At 41.3% G+C, this 19,307-nt stretch overlaps 1 protein-coding gene across 2 annotated transcripts; it reads left to right on the top strand.

Moving 5' to 3' along the window:
- Positions 1-113: 113 nt before the first annotated feature.
- Positions 114-19,275, top strand: LOC125882851 (dynamin-1-like protein). 2 transcript variants are annotated; one of them, XM_049566767.1, is made up of 19 exons: positions 114-346; positions 827-968; positions 1,503-1,549; positions 1,635-1,706; positions 5,383-5,469; positions 5,863-6,025; positions 7,418-7,538; positions 7,963-8,094; positions 9,470-9,676; positions 9,891-10,011; positions 10,201-10,356; positions 10,455-10,544; positions 11,056-11,148; positions 12,826-12,879; positions 13,194-13,274; positions 16,035-16,166; positions 16,258-16,367; positions 18,100-18,259; positions 18,350-19,275. In XM_049566767.1, exons 1-19 carry the CDS (start codon positions 245-247, stop codon positions 18,404-18,406), a joined length of 2,127 nt encoding a protein of 708 aa, XP_049422724.1. In that variant the 5' UTR covers positions 114-244; the 3' UTR covers positions 18,407-19,275. The 2 variants fall into 2 exon arrangements, with proteins under 2 accessions (XP_049422724.1, XP_049422725.1); XM_049566768.1 differs by lacking the exon at positions 13,194-13,274 and having other exon boundaries at positions 18,350-19,273.
- The last annotated feature ends 32 nt before the right edge of the window (positions 19,276-19,307 follow it).

Genomic DNA, 19,307 nt, shown 5'->3' on the forward strand with positions numbered 1-19,307 from the left:
TTGCGCATGCGCGGGAATTATTCACTATCGCGTTATTTTCAAACACTGTAGTCGTTTCCTCAGCCTGAGATGTAGATGAGATGTAGCTGCTCCCTATAGGAAGACTACAATTCCCAGCACAACACGAAACCTACCGTTCAGCCAGTGGGTGTTGTTGCAATGGTGGTGTCGGTGGGACATTGAATGACTTTGGCCCCATCACGAAATTAGCTCGGTTTATTAATTTTATTTGTAACCGGCGAGCATGGAGGCTCTTATCCCCGTCATTAACAAGCTCCAAGATGTCTTCAACACAGTGGGAGCGGATATCATTCAGCTGCCGCAGATAGCGGTAGTGGGGACTCAGGTAAAATGCTCCCGGTGCATTTGGGCTGTCAAGCTAGCTAGATAACCGCGCTTTACCGCAATGCATGCACAGTTAAAGATAGCATTGACAGAAGAAATGTCGCAATATGTAGAGTAATACATATTCAGATAATAAAATAAATTGAGGCTACATTGAGGTAGCTCTGCTAAAACACACTGCTGGTTGAGCTGGACTGCTTCATACCTCATTTCCAAGGTCTGCACTGGCTGTGGCAGTCAAATCTATTTTGACCATCTTCAATCAGTGCTATTTTAAGATCCTCATCCACACATTCACATCTGTTAGCCAAAACCAGGTTAGTGCTCGAGGCAAAGACAGGTGCCATTAGCTCTGTTGGCTGAAGCCCTGATCCAGTAAGGTGCCAGATCAAGGCTGTGCTGGACCTGGTGTGTCACATCAGAAAGTAGATGGTTAATCCATCATCTAACTCATGTCTCTGTCTGTGTTTTGTGTTTCCAGAGCAGTGGGAAGAGCTCAGTGTTGGAGGCCCTGGTGGGCAGGGACCTGCTGCCCCGTGGGACTGGTATCGTAACCAGGCGACCTCTCATCCTTCAGTTGGTCCATGTAGATCCTGGAGATGCAAGGAAAAATGATGATGGTGGTAAGCACCGAAATCCCTCAGATGTCAGCTGTGTCTCAGACCAAGAGCCTCAATAATTTTCCCACTCCAATCTTTGGATTTTGCCTCATGTGTTCTTGCATTGAAATCACCTTTTTCTTTTAGGACAGGCCTATGGTTTTATGTGTCCAGTGTATGAAGTCATATTTTGCTGGTGCTCAGTAGACACCTCCAGTTTTAAATTTCTGTCTCTGTCACTGTGTTTCCAATCATTTGCAGATGCCAGGGAGTGAAAAGGCATTGTGCCTTCTCACAGGTGCATTGTTCAGGTGTCTTCACATTCAGTTACTTGGATTAGCTTCTTAGTTGTGTCCCCTCCTCCTCAAAGCCACACCTGTACTGTAATTCCAGCTACCTCGTTCACCACACCAATAACTGTCGTCAGGCGTCGATGCTCCTGTTAGCCGTGTTTCCTTAGCCTCAGTAGTTGAGGTTGTAATAGTGAAAACTTGTGTTTTGCGTCTTTGAGGTTCTATGCCACAACTGTAACCCAAACTGTTTTATTATGTTTCTCAGGTAGAGAAGGTGAAGAGTGGGGCAAGTTTCTGCACACAAAAAATCAGGTTTGAAGTTTGTGATACAAAATATTTTATTAGTTCTCTGGACCTTTGCTTGTCTTTATATTAAATATTTTTTTTCTTTCTGCAGATCTTCACAGACTTTGAAGAAATCAGGCAAGAAATCGAAAATGAAACGGAGCGTATATCTGGGAATAATAAGGTGAGACATGGATGTAGGGTGGAGGGGTTTACATCTGTGCTGTTAAATGAGGAAAACCGCAGGCAGCGCTACTGATGGGCATCAGATCTTTGCTAAATCATGTCCAGTGTTAAATTCAGTTGGCTTTAATGCTCATTAAGAGATGCAGAGCGAAGTCAGGTAATGACATATAGAATGACATTAGTTACGTTTAAGACAAAACATAGGAAAAAAAATACATTAATCATCATGGACCTTGTGCACAGCACAGACAATGTTTTAGGTGCGTGGAAGAGACAGAAGCATTTGGTTTGTTGACTAGAATGGGGTGTGGAAGTAATAGAAAACCTCAAATAATAAGAACATATTACAAACCATGTATCCACAGTGAACACAAATGGAAACACTTTAGTTTTGCTTTTTCACAGGTTTAAGTTAAAGATCTAAAACTTTTTTATGCACACAAAAGACATCTTTCTCTCAAATTTTGGTCACAAATTTGTTAAAATCCATGTTAGTGAGCACTTCTCTTTTTCCAAGATAATCCGTCCACCTGACAGGTGTGGCATCTCAAAACGCTGATTAAACAGCATCGTTACCACACAGGTGTGCCTTGGGATGGTCACAATAAAAAAACACTCTTAAATGTGCAACAATACAGAAGTGTACTATTTTGGTCACAGATACCTCAAAGATCAGACAGTATCTGGTGTGCCACCATTTGTCTCAAGCAGTGCGACACATCTTCACATAGAGTTCATCAGGTTGTTGATTGCAGCATGTGGAATGTTAGCCCTCGCCTCTTTAAAGGCGGTGAGAAGATGATGCGTACTGGCAGGAATTGGAACTCAGTGTCGCACACGTGAATCTAGAGCATCCCAAACATGCTCAATGGGGACATATCTGGTGATCGTGCAGGCCATCAAAGAACTGTGATATTTTCAGCTTCCAGGAATTGTGTACAGATCCTTGCAAAATGGGGCCATGCATTATCATGCTGCAACATGAGATTATGGCAGTGGATGAATGGTACTTCAGTGAGCATCAGGAACTCGCCACAGTATCTGTGTCCTTTCAGATTGCCATCAATAAAAAGCACCTGTGCTTATTGTCTTTAGCTTATGCCAGCCCATACCATAACATCATCTGAGGTGAGCAGTTGCCTCTGCAAGCTGGTTAAGATGACAAACCATAGTCAGGTCAGGTGAAGACCCTGGGGAGGACGATGAGAATGCATATGAGCTGACAGTTTGTGCAGATATTCTGATGATCTTGCAGGCAAAGATGCTGAATGTGAAAGTCCTGAGCTGGTGTGTTTATACCTGGTCTGCAGTTGTGAGGGCAGATGGGTGTACTGAGACAGCTTATGGTAGTAAATGAACATTCAGTTCATGGGCATCAGCTCTGGTGGACATTTCTGCAGTCAGGTGGATGGATTATCTTGGAAAAAAAGAAGTACTCACTAAAAAGGATTTGAACAAACTTGTGAGCAAAATTTGAAAAAAGCAGTCTCTTGTGTGCATGAAAAAGTCTTATATCTTTAACTGAAACCTGTGAAAAATGGGAGCAAAAACAAAAGTGTTGTGTTAAACTTTTGTTCAGTGTAAATAAACAACAAAACTTTAAGGCAGACTCATCCTAACTACTGTTGCTGCAAACTATGGGAGGTTTATAAATGAGAAATGTGTTCCTTCTTTCTTTTGCTTGTTAAAACTAGGTGCTCATTCTGGGCTAGCTGCAGGCGAACCAAGGATTAGTGACGAACACATAATATGTACAGAGAATTAAAATGATCCAGACACAATGAGATCAAAGCATACATAACTTTTTTCCCCTCCCCAAATCTGAGAATGTGAGTTAAGGCTTGACTTTGGATTTCGCCCCAAGCTGAGGAGGCTTATACAGTATGTTTATCAAAGTTACGACCACGGTGGAAAATCGCACCAGCATTTTTTGGCATGTTGCTCTGGGCTACGGTGGCCCGAAGGGTTTGGAGATGCTTCTAGAAAGCTGAAAGGAGGGCAAATAGAGAAAAGACTTGTTCTTAGTTAGCTTTGTAAAACTTTGGGTTATTTACTTTACCATGGTTCTCTGGTAAACCTCATCATAAGTGTTAGTAATTACAGAGACCCTTCCCCTATAAATTAAAGCTATACTATAAAATTCAAACTTAAACCCCTCCTCCCTACGCTGCCTGAAGGTACACGGCAAGCTTCTATTGTAGGAATTTGTTGTAGTGGAAAATGCTTATACTTCAGCAGGCTAACTAAGCTAACCACCTGCACTTACCTGTCCAAATGAAAACAGGCGAACTGCATGTCGCTCTTCATCCTTTCCTTCAGTGCTTGCCAGTCAAAATGAAAGCCAACCCCAGATTTATTCTTATTTTGAAACAAGCTGTGTTGCTTGCCGTTTGCTTCACTATATTAGCTTTTGTTGGCACTGTGTTCACGATTTTAGCATCTTCCTACTTGTGTGTTGGTCCTACCCAGGCCCCCAGAAACACAGCTCAGCCGTGCTTCCAATTTTTCCCAGTGGCCCTTTTGGTATTGCAACAGAAAAATCTCCTGCGGCCCAAAAAGCATTTTCCCCCTAGACCTCCATTGTAAATGAGACATCTGTAAAAGTGTTGACAAGACACCTCAAACTGCAAACAAGGTCAATTATGACTTTTTCTGTTAAGAATTTTTGATCCATGGAGGTCTTATACTTGTAAAACTTTACTTGAGTTGTCGGTGAAGATTCTCAGTCATCCAGGTCAGGGTAATCGTAAGTGCTATATCGTAGGCAACTGGACTTGCTTGCGTTTCTTGAAGACGTTTCGCCTCTCATCCAAGAAGCTTCTTCAGTTCTAAATGACTGGTACAAAGTTGCAGGCTATAAACCCTGTGTGGGTGGGAACCATTGCAGAGTTGTAGGGGTCACGTGAGCTCATAGTTTCAGAGTCGTTAAGGTCACAATGTGAGTTGTTGACGCACCTGGCCACCATGTGAGTCGTTAGGGTCAGGTGGGACCAGCAAGAGGGTTCCTGGTTCAAACCCGGTTGGGGGAGCCCTACTGTGTGGAGTTTACATGTTCTCCCAGTGTCAGCGTGGGTTTTCTTCCGGCTTTCTCCAACAGTCCAAAGACATGCAGGTTAATTGATAACTCTAAATTGTCCGTAGGTGTGAATGTGAGTGTGAATGGTTGTCTGTCTCTATGTGTCAGCCTCTTACTTTGCTGTGATGGTGATGTCCGTGGTCTCAGTGCGCAGGTGAGATTGGGACAGGAGCCAGACCATAAGCAGCACACATCCAAGAGGAAGCTATGGAAATCATAGACACAGCGCCAAAAAAATACCTTTTTTTAAAAAAAATTATTTTATGTTTTACCTTTAATATACAGGACAGACTGTCTGGGTTTTTCAAAGATTGCTGGGTATTTATTTTTAAGAGGACAGCATGCTCAGCTCTGTGGCTTAAATGTAACACTAGTTCATAGCAGGGGCTAAAGTGGACACCCAGCAGTGTCAGAAACGGCACCACGAGAGATGAAATAGTACTTATAACGTTATCATCATCAGAACTGACAGCCAGAATAAAAAAAAGATTGCTATTCTGCCAAAAAGCATTTCTTTAGACATAATTCGAACATGTTCTTTGAAAGAGTGCTGAGCTGTTTAATACATCACGTCTGTTCTTGTCTTGTCCCTCTGCAGGGGATCAGCGATGATCCCATTCATCTGAAGATATTTTCTCCTCACGTTGTCAACCTCACGCTGGTGGATCTGCCTGGAATCACCAAGGTAATTCATGCTATACTTCCCACTGCTCGAGATGGGGCTGTGATCATCTCGTACCCCTGGGGACATCTGTTATACAACACCTCCTGTTTTAAGAGATACAAATTGAGTAAATAAAAAAAGATATGAGTGGTCATTGGTGTTCATTTCCCCATCTGGTCGATGCTTTTGTGTGTTTGATATCCGCAGACTGCAGGGAATTTGTACCTCAGTCTTGACGCTGCTAAACCGTGTGCTGTCAAAGCCCAAGTGTACGCAGGCTTTGATTCGGGCCTCATTAGTTCCTCGCCTCTGGTTGAACATGTGTTAATTTGAGAAATCCCCTCGCTGTAGTTTAAAATAAATCAAACTGAGATCTACTTTGTCTTTTCTTTTAATTGGTATTGTCCCCTCCAGGTGCCCGTGGGTGATCAGCCTAAGGACATCGAGGTTCAGATAAAGGATCTAATCCTGAAGCACATCTCCAACCCCAACTGCATCATCCTGGCTGTCACTGCGGCGAACACAGACATGGCCACCTCAGAGGCCCTCAAGTTGGCCCGGGAGGTTGACCCTGACGGTAAGAGAAACTTTAAATGGACTTTAAATGGATGACTCGGCGCTGAGACAAGTGTGAGGAGACTATTCGTCAGAGTTAAACTGAGATTTTATACCAGGCTGTGTCAGGGCTTCATGAAAAAAAATAAATAAATAAATAAAAAATGAGGACAACGAAGGCAATGTTGAGGTTTTCAGTAGAGGTGCATCATCTCGCAAACATGGAAAAAATTTGGATGGGTATGTTTAATTACATTTTTTTTTATTGATTTCATTACCCCAAAGCAGAAAGCACACTTTACATGAGAGGATTCAAAGTGCTGTGTGGGAGCCAGGATGCCATCCCTGACATACATTTTGGGAATGTCTAGTAATACAATATTTCTAGTCAGTTGCACAAAACATTGGAGGGCATATTTTAATGTGAAAATACCTTTCCATTTCTGCACTTTTATTTGAGGAAAAGTTGGCTTTCATTCAGGGCACTTCAACAAATATTAATTTGGTGTTCTGATGTCTACTTGAAAAAATAATTCAGGTACTGCAACATATTTGCTAAGTTATGGTCAAAATGAGTTTCTTATGTACAACAGTCACACTTTATATGGCACGCTTGGCACTCTTAAGTAATCAGACATACAGTTTACTGCCCAAAGGCGGTCACAAATTCCACGAGAATCAGGCTGACGCTGGGACTGATTCCATCTTCCCAGCATCAGCAAAGCCCTGATTTTGTTGTGTTTATGTCTGTTTTCATTAGTTTATAATCACCTTACATTAGAATGAGCTGTTTTTTATTTACATAGGGAGTGCATTTTCTTCCACAAAGTCCACCACATTGCTCTGCAGTAGCCCGGAATGGACAAATCACACACTGTCTCTAGATGGGGCCATTGCGTTTTTGTGTTTTTGCATCGATCATCATAGTTCTCAAAGTTTTGGTTCTGCTACGTCACTGCTAGATGCCACTAAATCCTACTCACTAGACCTTTTAGGGAAAGATTGCTTGATCTTCTGACCCTTTTTTTTAACCTTAGATAACTGCTGGATTGTCTCCGGACATGTCCTTGTACATCTGTATATGTGTAGTTATTGAAAATTGTATAGGATGCATCTTGTTTTTTTAAAGGCTTATGATAAGGGAAGAGATTCAAGACATGCATTTTATTAGTTTCAGTCAGTTTCAATGCTGACTGACTGCGACAGGCTATTGCCTCGTTGTTAGTGAACTGTTCTAATCTGTCCTCTAAATAAAGAATTAAAAAAAATGAAAGGAAAGCATAACCCAAAACCATTATCACAACCTCATTTAAAAAATGTACATGAACCTTTATTTAGCTGACATTTCATCATTAATTGTGACAGAAACACTTAAAGAATGTGAATGTGTTTGTGAACGAACGTGACTCACCAGGCAGGAGGACGCTGGCTGTGGTGACCAAACTGGACCTGATGGACGCCGGCACCGACGCTATGGACGTCCTGATGGGCCGAGTCATTCCTGTCAAACTGGGCCTAATTGGAGTCGTCAACAGGTCTGTGAGACTACATTTATTGTTCTGAATACACTATAAAATAATCCATCACTCATAATAGAGATAAGTGTATAATGACAGATAGAGCTGAGTGCACTTTAATACATATTTAATGCTGGTATATGGATATCTGATGTTTGTGATTACAGTGATAAAGGAATACATTGTGAGATGCTGTAACATTATAAAACATGATGAAAACTACCTGCTTTAATTTCATTATTATTAAATTAAGTTTAGTGAACGTCAGTAACTACTGTATGCATAAAAACAGATAGAGTATCATGATACAGTGCATTAGGCAGCATAACATATGACATTTTAATACATACGAATTTGACTTCTGTATATCCTGACATCCATTTTTAATTCCCTTCATTGCTCATGACTAATTGCTGGTGTATGATTGTATTTAAATATTTAGGAGCCAGCTGGACATCAACAATAAAAAGTCAGTGGCTGATGCTATTCGAGACGAACATGCTTTCCTGCAGAAGAAATATCCATCTCTCGCCAACAGAAATGGAACCAAATACCTGGCCAGAACCCTCAACAGGTAAACCTGATTAGAAATATTATCATTACACATGTGTGCATGTGTACAAAGAATAAAATACGACGCAGATATTAAGGTGTGGATATAACATTTTATGAGGACATATTAAAGGGATAGTTTTGATTTTTTGAAGTAGATGTCAGCAGGCACGCCCCCAGTTTGGAGAAGCAGGCAGGAGTACTGCCACAGAAGTAAAGCAATGCACTGCTGTGGACGGGGTCAGCAACAAAATATATTTTAGCTACCCTAAGAAAAATCAATATCAGTTTATGTGTATGCTGTAGGCATTTTGCCTTTAATGGACAGGACAGCCAGGTGTGAAGGGGGGAGAGAGAGGGGATGACATGCGGCGAAGGGCCACAGGCTGGACTCGAACCAGGGACGCTGCGTCACAGCGTGCACCGATGCCCCCAGGTTATGATAGATTTAACAATTATGTACCAGTAGTAGGTGGAGAGGAATGATCTGGCCAAAACAGCACACACACAGATTCCGTTCACAAACAGTCAGAATCCCGACTCTCAAAACCAGAAATCTCAGGAGTCCCTTGCAACCAAACATGATTTTGGAGTAAACAAAGATGGCGGATGATAGGGAGGAAGAACTAGCTGTTAGTTACTGCTCTACTAAGGATGGATTTCAGAGATGATTGGTGCATCTAAAGGACGCTATTAATGTTCCTCACACTACAGGAACATTGAGCAAGATGATTTTTAGAACGTGGTGCGTACCCGGCATTAGTTTGTTTGGCGTATTGTGTCCAAACTAACCCTTGAACTATATTATATCATACTACACTTCCTCAGGATGCTGAGGAGGCCCAACCTCTCTGCAAAATTACTTAAGTCATTCTACCACTGTTCAGTGTTAGAACATATTGTGGCCTGGTATAGGAACTGTTCGGCGGCAGACAGGGCAGCTCTCCAGAGGGTGGTCAACACAGCAAAAAAAATTATTGGACTCCCTCTGCCCGACCTAGAAGACATCTACAGGTTTCACTGTCACAGCAGAGCCTGCAGGATTGTTAAAGACAGCTCTCACCCCTTTCACCACCTATTCACTCTGCTGCCCTCTGTAAGACGCTACTGGGCTCTGAAATGCCGCACCTGCAGACGAGCAGCAGTACGTTACTTTGCTTCTGTGGCAGTGCTCCAGCCTGCTTCTCCAAACTGGGGGCATGCTGACTGACATCTACTGTATGTAATACACTGACTATGAACAAGTACTTGATACAACACTACCTCTTAAAATACAAACTATCCCTTTAAGTTATGGCAGCATCAGTATTATCAGACAAACTGTCTTTCATTGCCAAACCACAGCTGTGAATATAATTGGACATATCTGCACAAAACCTGAACCCTCTTAATGTCAGGTTACTGATGCATCACATCCGAGACTGCCTCCCTGAGCTCAAGACACGGATCAACGTCCTGGCAGCCCAGTACCAGTCCCTGCTCAGCAGCTACGGCGAGCCCGTGGAAGACCAAAGTGCCACCCTGCTCCAGCTCATCACCAAGTTCGCCACAGAGTACTGCAACACCATCGAGGGCACGGCCAAATACATCGAGACGGCAGAGCTGTGAGTACGGCTGCCTCTCCTCGCCTCAGCCACAGGGTGATGCTGTTGTTCCAGTGCAGTTAAAAATGAGCAAAACAACTGCATTGGTTTCATCATTTAATATGATACAACTTGTAAGTTGAGGCACGCACAGCCTCTGTGAAGGAAGAGCTGACAGGAGAGGAGGCCACAAGGTTCACATCACAGCTAATATCCCCCCGCTGCTATTTTTCAGGTGCGGTGGAGCCAGAATTTGTTACATATTCCACGAGACTTTTGGCAGAACTTTGGAGTCTGTGGATCCTCTGGGAGGACTCAGCACCATAGACATCCTAACAGCCATCAGGAACGCCACAGTGAGTGCTGCTGCATTATCCCATTAATGTGACATCATTAGGGCCGCTGAAGATTCTGCTGTTATTACTCAGCGAGCAAACAACACAGGCACAACTTCCTTTGTATTCTGTCGCTTCTGTTCCTCACTTAACACACTTTCCTCTGGGTAATAACGACTAACCTGCAGCTCCCTCCTCTGTGTACGTCAGGGCCCGCGTCCGTCCCTGTTCGTGCCCGAGGTTTCCTTTGAGCTGCTGGTGAAGAAGCAGGTGAAGCGCCTGGAGGAGCCCAGTCTGCGCTGCGTGGAGCTGGTCCACGAGGAGATGCAGAGGATCATCCAGCACTGCAGCAACTACAGCACACAGGTAAGCTGCTGAGCTCACTGCTTCACAGGTATTGATCTTTACCTCACACGCACACACACACACACCTGCATTCATATTCATAATGTTTTGTCCTGCAGGAGCTGCAGAGATTCCCGAAGCTGCACGAAGCCATTGTGGAAGTGGTCACCTCCCTCCTGAGGAAGAGGCTGCCCATCACCAATGAGATGGTACCGTCACATTTACCTCGCTTCCCTGACTAATAATGTACATCGTCTAATTGATCCATACTCTCATTTGTGACAGACCACGTTATTTATTTCGGTTCCTGGTTACTTTCTGTGGTTCTAAACAGAACGTTTGCCTTTCTCAGAGAGACAGAGAGAGCTTCAAGCTGCAAACAGCTGTTTCTGAGTCTGACAGAACCGTTCATGAGTGAAAAAAATATTTAACACCCTGCCAGCACCATGTTCATAATAAGTGCTCTGATTAATAAATGTGTACCAAAATAGGCTGTAAATAATGATGTCTTGGGAGAACCCAAGCAATTAAAATTGTAAAAGCAATGTAAAATCAGACATTCAGCACCCTCGTACAGCCCGAGTGGAAGGATCTTTTGTTTCATAACCACATTTTCTGTTTGATCGTTAGATTGGCAGTCAGATTAGGCTCCTCAGATCGAATAATTGACTATTCTGGGACATGTTTTGTAACTGCAGTCGTCCTCTGCTCCTGTCACAGGTCCATAACTTGGTTGCGATAGAGCTGGCCTACATCAACACCAAACATCCAGACTTTGCAGACGCCTGTGGGGTCATGAATAACAACATCGAGGTACTCAACAAAACACCATGAAATACACTCTTTTTTCCTCTGGCAGAGTAAAGAGAAAAGAGATGCAAACCTGGTGCTGCTTATTTGTAAGATGGGGATTATTTGTCAGTATTTTTTATATATCAAAAGTATTAAATGCCATTTAATCTGAATGAACAGAAGCAAACAGAAGCTGAAATATTTTTAATCTAATAAGCAGCTGAATCTTAAAATTTAACTGCTCACATTGAATTTTAAACACATCTGAAATTAAAGCAATGAAATATTTAACCTTGAAAAATGTTATTTTAAATTAATGTAGGTTAATTTTCCTCCTGTGTACATAATTTAAAGCTGTACAGTTTTGCACACTGCTCTTGCTCAGCTTCACAATTTATTAATAACACTAATGTTTCGGTCCTCCAGGACCTTTGTCAATAGTGTTTAACACTGTTATATACAGTTTATTATATTCCAATTAATAATACAGGGCATAAGAGTGTATGTTGAACATGTCGAATGATTTTCATTCATAAGTTCAACATTTTTTTTTTTAAATAATCTTTTTGGTTTTTCCTTTGTTTTTCCTTGTTCTTTCATTTGTGGGATATGTGACATATGGACACAGGCTGTTTTCAATTATTGAGAAACACACCCACAGCTGATCATTTCCCCCACATCTGTGCACATCTGTGAAATGGGTGGAGCAGTTACTATTTCAGCTCAGTGTTGTAAAAAATGGTGTTGAACACTATTGACGAAGGTCCTGGAGAACTGAAACGTTAGTGTTATTAATAAATTGTGCAGCAGAGCGAGAGCAGTGTGCAGGGTTTTCTGTTCAAAGACTCGAGTGATATCATCCAACGCACCTGCATCTGATGTTCGATTATCTCTCTTCAAACTTAGTTGTACAATTTCAAAAACCTGATTTATTTATTTATTTATTGTTTTTTGTCGTTCATAAAATCAAACGCCAAATGGATTAAAAACATTGTATTCAAGTTGCTTAAGTTTGGTCCTTTTCAGATCTAAAAATTCAAATCAAGAAAATGAATAAAGTTAAGAAATCAAGAACGTGAGTGAGGGATTTTTAATTTATTTATTCTTTCAAATCTGAATTTTTCATTTATATTTTGGTTTTAAAATTTATTTATTTTTTATTTTTGTTTAATCTAATTTGAGCAGCCATTTTAATCCTTTTGATTTATTTATTTATTTATTTTTTTTTTACCTGACTTGAATATTTTGATAAAAAATCACGTAATTAAATGTGAACATCTTAAATACAATTTTCCAAAAAGGGAAATTTAAACCACAAAAATTTAGACAGTAAAAGTTTTAGAGGCTAGAAAATTTTAGTAGTGGTTAAAGTCCGCATTTCTGTTTCTTATAAGATTCAAATTATTTTGGCCAGTCTTTGCTTCCATAGAAAATCAAAAACTTTATTTAAGGTAATTATATTTTTATTATTTAGGAAATCATTAGCCTGTAAAAAAGTTGCAGGTGGACTTATACATATTACACACAGAAAATAATTAACACTGTGTTTTTAATGGACGGACATTTCTTTAAGAAGTAGAATAAGATTTTTTATTATTAATTTATTAGTAAATGATCTTCCATACTTTTCTAGGATGTGTTGAAATTTTAGTCTTTTTAACAAAACCATCACCAGCATGTGTTCCTGTGTGTTTGTAGGAGCAGAGGAGAAACAGGATGAGAGAGCTGCCCGCTGCAGTACCCAGGGACAAGGTAAAAGAAACAGCCTTCTTTAAAATAGCTCATCTGTTCTAATATGTGGTTGCAGTGTGCAGCGTCCTGAGTATAAAGGGGACTTGTGCAGTGTTAATCACTCATAGCACTACAGGATGAGGATCTGTGAACCGAATGCCTCGGATAGTTTCCATCGAGGAATTTTATCCCACATCTCCTCTCAGAACGTCTCCTCTCCTCCCCTCAAATGACTTTCAGCTGCCAACCTCTTTTCCCCCGTCTCTCCACATTTCTTCTCAGTGCTTTTTTTTTTCTTCTCTCTCTCTTCATTCCTGCTCTCATATTCCTGCTAGTCTGTTGGCAAAGGCCCGGCTGGCCCAACTGGGGTTTCTGGCGAGCCTTCTGCGTCTGGAGCAGACATGGACGGTGCCAAGGTGGGCACGTACGCAGCTCGCTGGCTGTGTGCGGGGCTGGCTGTGGGGCATGGATGGACGGGTGGACGGGTGGATGGATGGATGGATGGATGGATGGGTGGATGGGTGGGTGGATGAATGAGCATGGGCTGCTGGCATGCACTCTGATCTTTGTCTGCTGATGCCATGCTCTTGTTTTGCTCCTCCTCAGCCTGTGCGCACTAACAACCGTTGTGTTTCCCGCAGAGTCTGTGTCCCCAACCTTGGTCCACCTGTCTGACAGAAAATACCTTCCTCTCCCTCTCTTTCCTTTTCCAACCAGGGCTACACTCTGGTTGTCCGGTTTTCTGTACTTAGCTTATAGAAATAATACTGTGCATCATCTACTACAGCCTGTTTGTTCTCTAAGCGCATATTTTAGGAGAGTGTTTTTTAGGCAAACAATGTCGGTCAGTTGGTCCGTCCAACACTTTGGTCCAGACTGAAATATCTCAACAACCATCACTATAAATGGATCGTCATAAATCTTTGCACATTCGTGTTCTCAAGTTGGACAAAACCTTCTTGCTTTGCTGATCCCTAGACTTTTCCTGTAGTACCACCATGACATCGACATTTGTGTTTTTTTTAAAAAAAATATCTCAAAAACAATTGAATGGATTGCGCTAAAATTTGGTGCAGCCATTCCTGTTCCCCTCAGGATGAATTTTAATAACTTTGAAAGCCCTTAAAAGGTAACCTTTAGGGGTGGGAGAAAAATCGATACAGCATAGCATCCCGATATTTTTGTGTGGCAATATCGAATCATCACACAGTGCCAAGTATCGATTTTTTTATCATACAAATTATTGATATTACAAACACAATTTAAGCTTTTGGTAGCCTACTAGAATAATATAGCCAATAACTTTTTTAGTTCACTGTTGAGCAAGTGGGCTATAGCTGGCACCATCAATTTATGTCCACGAAAAGTGTTTGTTTTTGCCACTGACAGGCTCAGATTGTTATTTTAGATGTCTGACAACATTATGAAAATGGATAGACCTTTTTGTTAAAGGGTCAGATCTTTTTTTTTAACCAGAAACAACCCTGAAATTTTTGTCGCCAAACCCACCAGATCCCATTTAAATTAACAATAATTATATCATCTTACTAAACCAGGGCTGGGTAATATATCAATAAGGGGTGGGAATCACCAGAGGATCCACGATCCAATATTATTGTGATACTTAAGTCACAATAAGTCATTAGTTTTTAAATATGTTGTGATATGCTGAGTATGCGATACAATATAGTGCGATATATCACAATTTAGTACCCTTTTTTTAACTGTAAATGATGACTCTAAAGAAACCTTTGTCATCATCTGTTTTATCTGATGAGATAAAGTTTTCAGTCAGTTCATCTCACTTCAGCCATTTTTTTTTTTTTTTGCAGCAAAATGTATCTAGTGGACTGAAAAAGCAATTGATTATATTATTCTAGTAGGCTACCTAATGTTTGGCACCATGTAATGATACGATATTGCCACACAAAAATATTGCGATACTATGCTGTATCAAAATTTTTTTCCCTCACCTCTAATATTGATACTATATCAACATCATGATATGAGAGTAAATACCAGTGGTCAACCCAACAATATTGTCACAATATCAGTATCATGGTATTTAGTCAAAAATATCGTGATTATATGATTTTTCTCCATATTGCCCGACCTTACATAAAACACACAAACAAAACAAAACTCACAAAAGACGTCTTGGTTCGTCTTTCTACTGTTCCAACAATCACCAACTCTGGTGTGGTTGAAATAAACCATTCAGACAACAAGTGGTTGTGAAAATATGCTAGCTCTATATAAGCTAAAATTATTTATTATTTTAATAGAGTCTGGTGGGTTTGGCAATGGTGATTTCAAGGCTGTTTCTGGTTTAACAAAAAGGATCTTACTCTTTAACAAAAGGGTCTGTCTCTGAATGATGTCAAAGACTTTGAATAACAATGTGAGCCTGTCAGTGGCAAAAACAAGCACTTTTAGCGGACATAAATTGATGCCTCAAACATGCCCCGAGTGATAACATTGCAGCTTGTTTTGCTTGCAGCCCATTTGATCAATACTGGACCAATTTCAAAAAAATGTTGTTCCCATTAGTTGGGGTCCAGGTTGACAAATACCACTTACCCCTTTAAATGTCATCTACAACCATACAAGCAAAAGCAATTAATTTGCTGTATTTGGTGTTAAGTGCCAATCAGCAAATGCTAATGACGATAAACTTGGATGGTTAACAGGTTTAACATTGGATCTGCTTTACACCAGCATTTTAGATTGGTCATTGTGAGAATGGAAGCATGTTGATGTTAGCATTTAGCTCAAAGCATCATTGTGAAGTACAGTGTGATGGAGCCGTTAGCATGTCTGTTGACTCAGTGTTGTTTTTAGTGTTCCTGCGCTGGCTATGAAGCTTTGTCTGTAACTGTTGCAGTAATAGTTGATCTTACTTTCTTTCTCTGAGAGCAGTGGGGGGGGGGGTCCAATTTCCTCTCTAAAACAAAGACGTGATTGTGTCAGTGTGCTCGGTTTTGAGTTTAGCTTTAACTTCTAATCTCTTTTTGTGTACCTGCCTATTTGTATTATTGCATATAAACTGATCGAGGTTAAGATGCTACATACCCTGACCCTCCTTTCCCTGTGAACCCCAATGGTGTAAGAAGGTGCTGTTCTGATCGTGTGATGACAGTTTCATCTTTATTTCTCATGTCTTCCTGGCTCCTCAGGCCCCAGCAGCAGGGCCGCAGGGTGAACAGGACGGCACGGGGAACTGGAGGGGGATGCTGAAGAAAGGAGAGGAAGCCCCTGGGTCAGGACCTGGAAGCCCCCTTAAAGGAGTCGTCAACCTGCTTGATGTGGTAACTGAACCTATCAGCATGCCCCTGTATGAAGATTACCCTGCTTTAAAGTGTATTACTGATAAAAACATTGTCTCCTTTTCTCCTCAAGCCTGTGCCAGTTGCCAGGAAGCTGTCGTCACGAGAGCAGCGGGACTGTGAGGTCATCGAACGCCTCATCAAGTCTTACTTCCTCATCGTTCGCAAGAATATTCAAGACAGGTAGGCAAGCTAGCTCTTCTTTTAAGAAGAAGTGTGGTGATTTTTTTAAAAAATTTTTTAATGTTTTTTTGTATTGAAAAGACCAAAACCAACAATGAATTGACACAACTGTGTAGTCAAAGCCTGATGAAGTTTATTCCTCCTGATGCAAAGCAGAAAGAAACGTGGTGGAATTGTGACAGCCAAATTCATTCCATTAACGTTTGAAAAGGAGTTTGTAATACCACATCCGACCACCAGATGGAGTACGGTATGATACAATCCAGGCTCTAGACATAGTGGTTGAACTGTGGAATTACAACTTCAGAGTCTGTCATATGATGTCATTGGTCCCAAAAAGACTTTTCCCCATAGACTTACAGTGGGAAAAGGTAAATCAGTGGATACATTTTTTTTGCCACAATGCCACAACCCTCACACAATGACTTGTTTCACTATTGGGATTTGTTCCATTTGGTTCAATAACATTTTTAAAGTCTATAAGAACCACACAGCAATAATTTTATCCCCTTTCAAGTTACCAGAAGGCTAAATTGGAAGTTAGCAGCTCAGCTGGCAAAAGTCTCTAATGTTCCTGCTCTATGGGCCCAACAATGTAGAAGATCAGGGAAATTCATTTCCAGGGAAGTTGAACTTTTTTGGCTCCATGCGCGAATGAATGAAAAACGGTGTTGTCAGTAGGGTTTGAACAGGTTTGTATGCTTTTACCGCCAACGCTGCAAAAGTGAAGTACAGAGTAATCACAAAGAGTCCACTGCAGAGTAGCCACCTTGTGGTAAAACATATTAATGAGGGCTCATTTAGACCTGTTGATAATGTTGATACTCTAATTTAGACTTTCTAGTTTTATTATTATTATATTGGGGCATAAAATGGTCTAAAAATGACAGTGATATAGTTTATTGCAATTCTTTCTAGGACAATATATCATCTACCCAAAGTAGATAAACCCGATGATTAACCCACGTTTCTTTATCATAAATCAGATAACATTACAGATAGCAACTTCATCATCAACAATCTCACCCTGTGATGACAGTGCCTCTGTTTTCATATCTGGCGAGAATTAGCTGGATGGATGTCTGCTGGTAGATTTCAGCCCAAACCTTTCTCACTGAACTGATTGTGCAGTTGTTATCATGCTGTTTTTCTTGGTTTGGTTTTCAAAACAAAACAAAGCTGCTGCAGTAAATACTCACTGCAGCACCAAATGTGTATTAATCCCTGGCTGAAAATAGTCCCCAACAAAAGCAGACTTTACTCCTGACTGAGTAATGTTTGCTAAAAAGTGCAGTGCCAAGCTGCTGTGTTAATGCCAGTAGGAACCAACAGGCTTGGAGCCACAGAGACGATGTTATTAGTTGTAAACCTAAACCTAAACCTAGCCCCACCATTACAAAACACACCTATTACCATTAACTGCCATCACTGGAAAGAATCCACGAGTTCAAGCTGCTTTAATATAATCAATTCCTGTGTGTTGACCTAACTTGATCCACTTTTCCATCCTCGTAAAGTGCATTTTCTCCGTATTGTTGTCCTCTAGAGCTCAGTAGGGACACATTTATTTTATTTACCTCAGCTCACACTTCAGTAGCTCCATACTTGGTAAGGCACGGCCACCTGGTGGGTCAAACTCAAGCCCCACCATCTGGGGACAACACAATCACCAGGCCGTCTTACCTCTTTGTTCTCAACCATCTGTTCGCTCTGTTTCCTGTCTCCCTCGCAGTGTGCCGAAGGCAGTGATGCACTTCCTGGTCAACCATGTGAAGGACAGCCTCCAGAGCGAGCTCGTTGGCCAGCTGTATAAATCTGGCCTCCTCAACGATCTGCTGACTGAATCGGAGGATATGGCCCAGCGGCGCAAGGAGGCCGCCGACATGCTACAGGTAACAGACTCCCACCTTGCAGGGTCAAGTTCACCACAATGAATCGAGGTTCCTCTATCAAGTGTTTCGTTGTTTATTTTTTGTCCACAGGCGTTGCAGAAAGCCAGCCAGGTGATCGCTGAGATCAGGGAAACACATCTGTGGTGAAAAATCAACAAAGGGAGCTGAACCTGATCAGTTATCTCCTCATCATGCCTGAAGGACCGACGCTCCACGCACTCATCATGTCCGAACATGACGTTTGGATTAGCAACCATGAAAATGCACTGTTCTGATCCCTGCTCAGTGTGGGTATCATATTAGCTCACAGGCTACCTGGAAGATATCTAAGTTAACCGTTTATTTATAATGCTTGGTGTTGTAGAGTACATGCGCTGCCTCTGATAGCTAATGTAAGATTTTAGAAACTGCAGTTGCCACCCACGGCTCTTGGAGGAGAGTGCAGCCAAAGGCAACGTACTCTTCATTTCTGACAGACTGTGGTTAACCAGTATGGAAATGGACTTTTGTGTGAAGTGGAAATGAAAGTTTTGATGCCATTTTGGCAGCTCCACAAAGCATTGTGCTAATGTTTTGGCTCCAGGTTATAAAAAAAAAAATCAAAAACATTATTCATCTCCTCATCTGCAGTCGTTTGATTTAGGAGTAGCTGTCATGTGTCAGAAACCATGGAACCTCAGAAGTCATAGAGTAACAATGCAGCAGGGATTGGGTCATGACATGGAAATACAGGAAGTGATCCTGACCTGCAAATGTTAGTCATCTCACCTGTGTACATACAGCACCACTTTACTTTTTGCACTGATGTCACCACACTGTACTGTATAGAAAGTCCATCACACTGCATTGCCATCAGAACCTTTATTTATTAATGTGTTATTTAAATGTGTGGATAATGTCGAGCACTATTGGTAAGTCATTTTATTATGTTTACATATCGCTGCCTACGTGTGAAATTTATGGTGCACTGTGGTTCTCTGTGTATGGTTCCCAGAAGAATAAATAGAGGTATTTTATTGCCAGTTAAATAATTTGGATTCATTTGCTT

Source organism: Epinephelus fuscoguttatus, linkage group LG22 (assembly GCF_011397635.1).
Source record: "Epinephelus fuscoguttatus linkage group LG22, E.fuscoguttatus.final_Chr_v1".
Lineage (NCBI taxonomy): Eukaryota > Metazoa > Chordata > Actinopteri > Perciformes > Serranidae > Epinephelus > Epinephelus fuscoguttatus.

Excerpts from the sequence above, each read along its gene's own strand:
- LOC125882851 (XM_049566767.1), top strand. The coding sequence starts at position 245 with ATGGAGGCTCTTATCCCCGTCATTAACAAGCTCCAAGATGTCTTCAAC. Across the intron at positions 6,026-7,417 it reads CCGGGAGGTTGACCCTGACG|GCAGGAGGACGCTGGCTGTG; the intron begins GTAAGAGAAACT and ends GTGACTCACCAG. Across the intron at positions 13,275-16,034 it reads CAGACATGGACGGTGCCAAG|GCCCCAGCAGCAGGGCCGCA; the intron begins GTGGGCACGTAC and ends CTGGCTCCTCAG.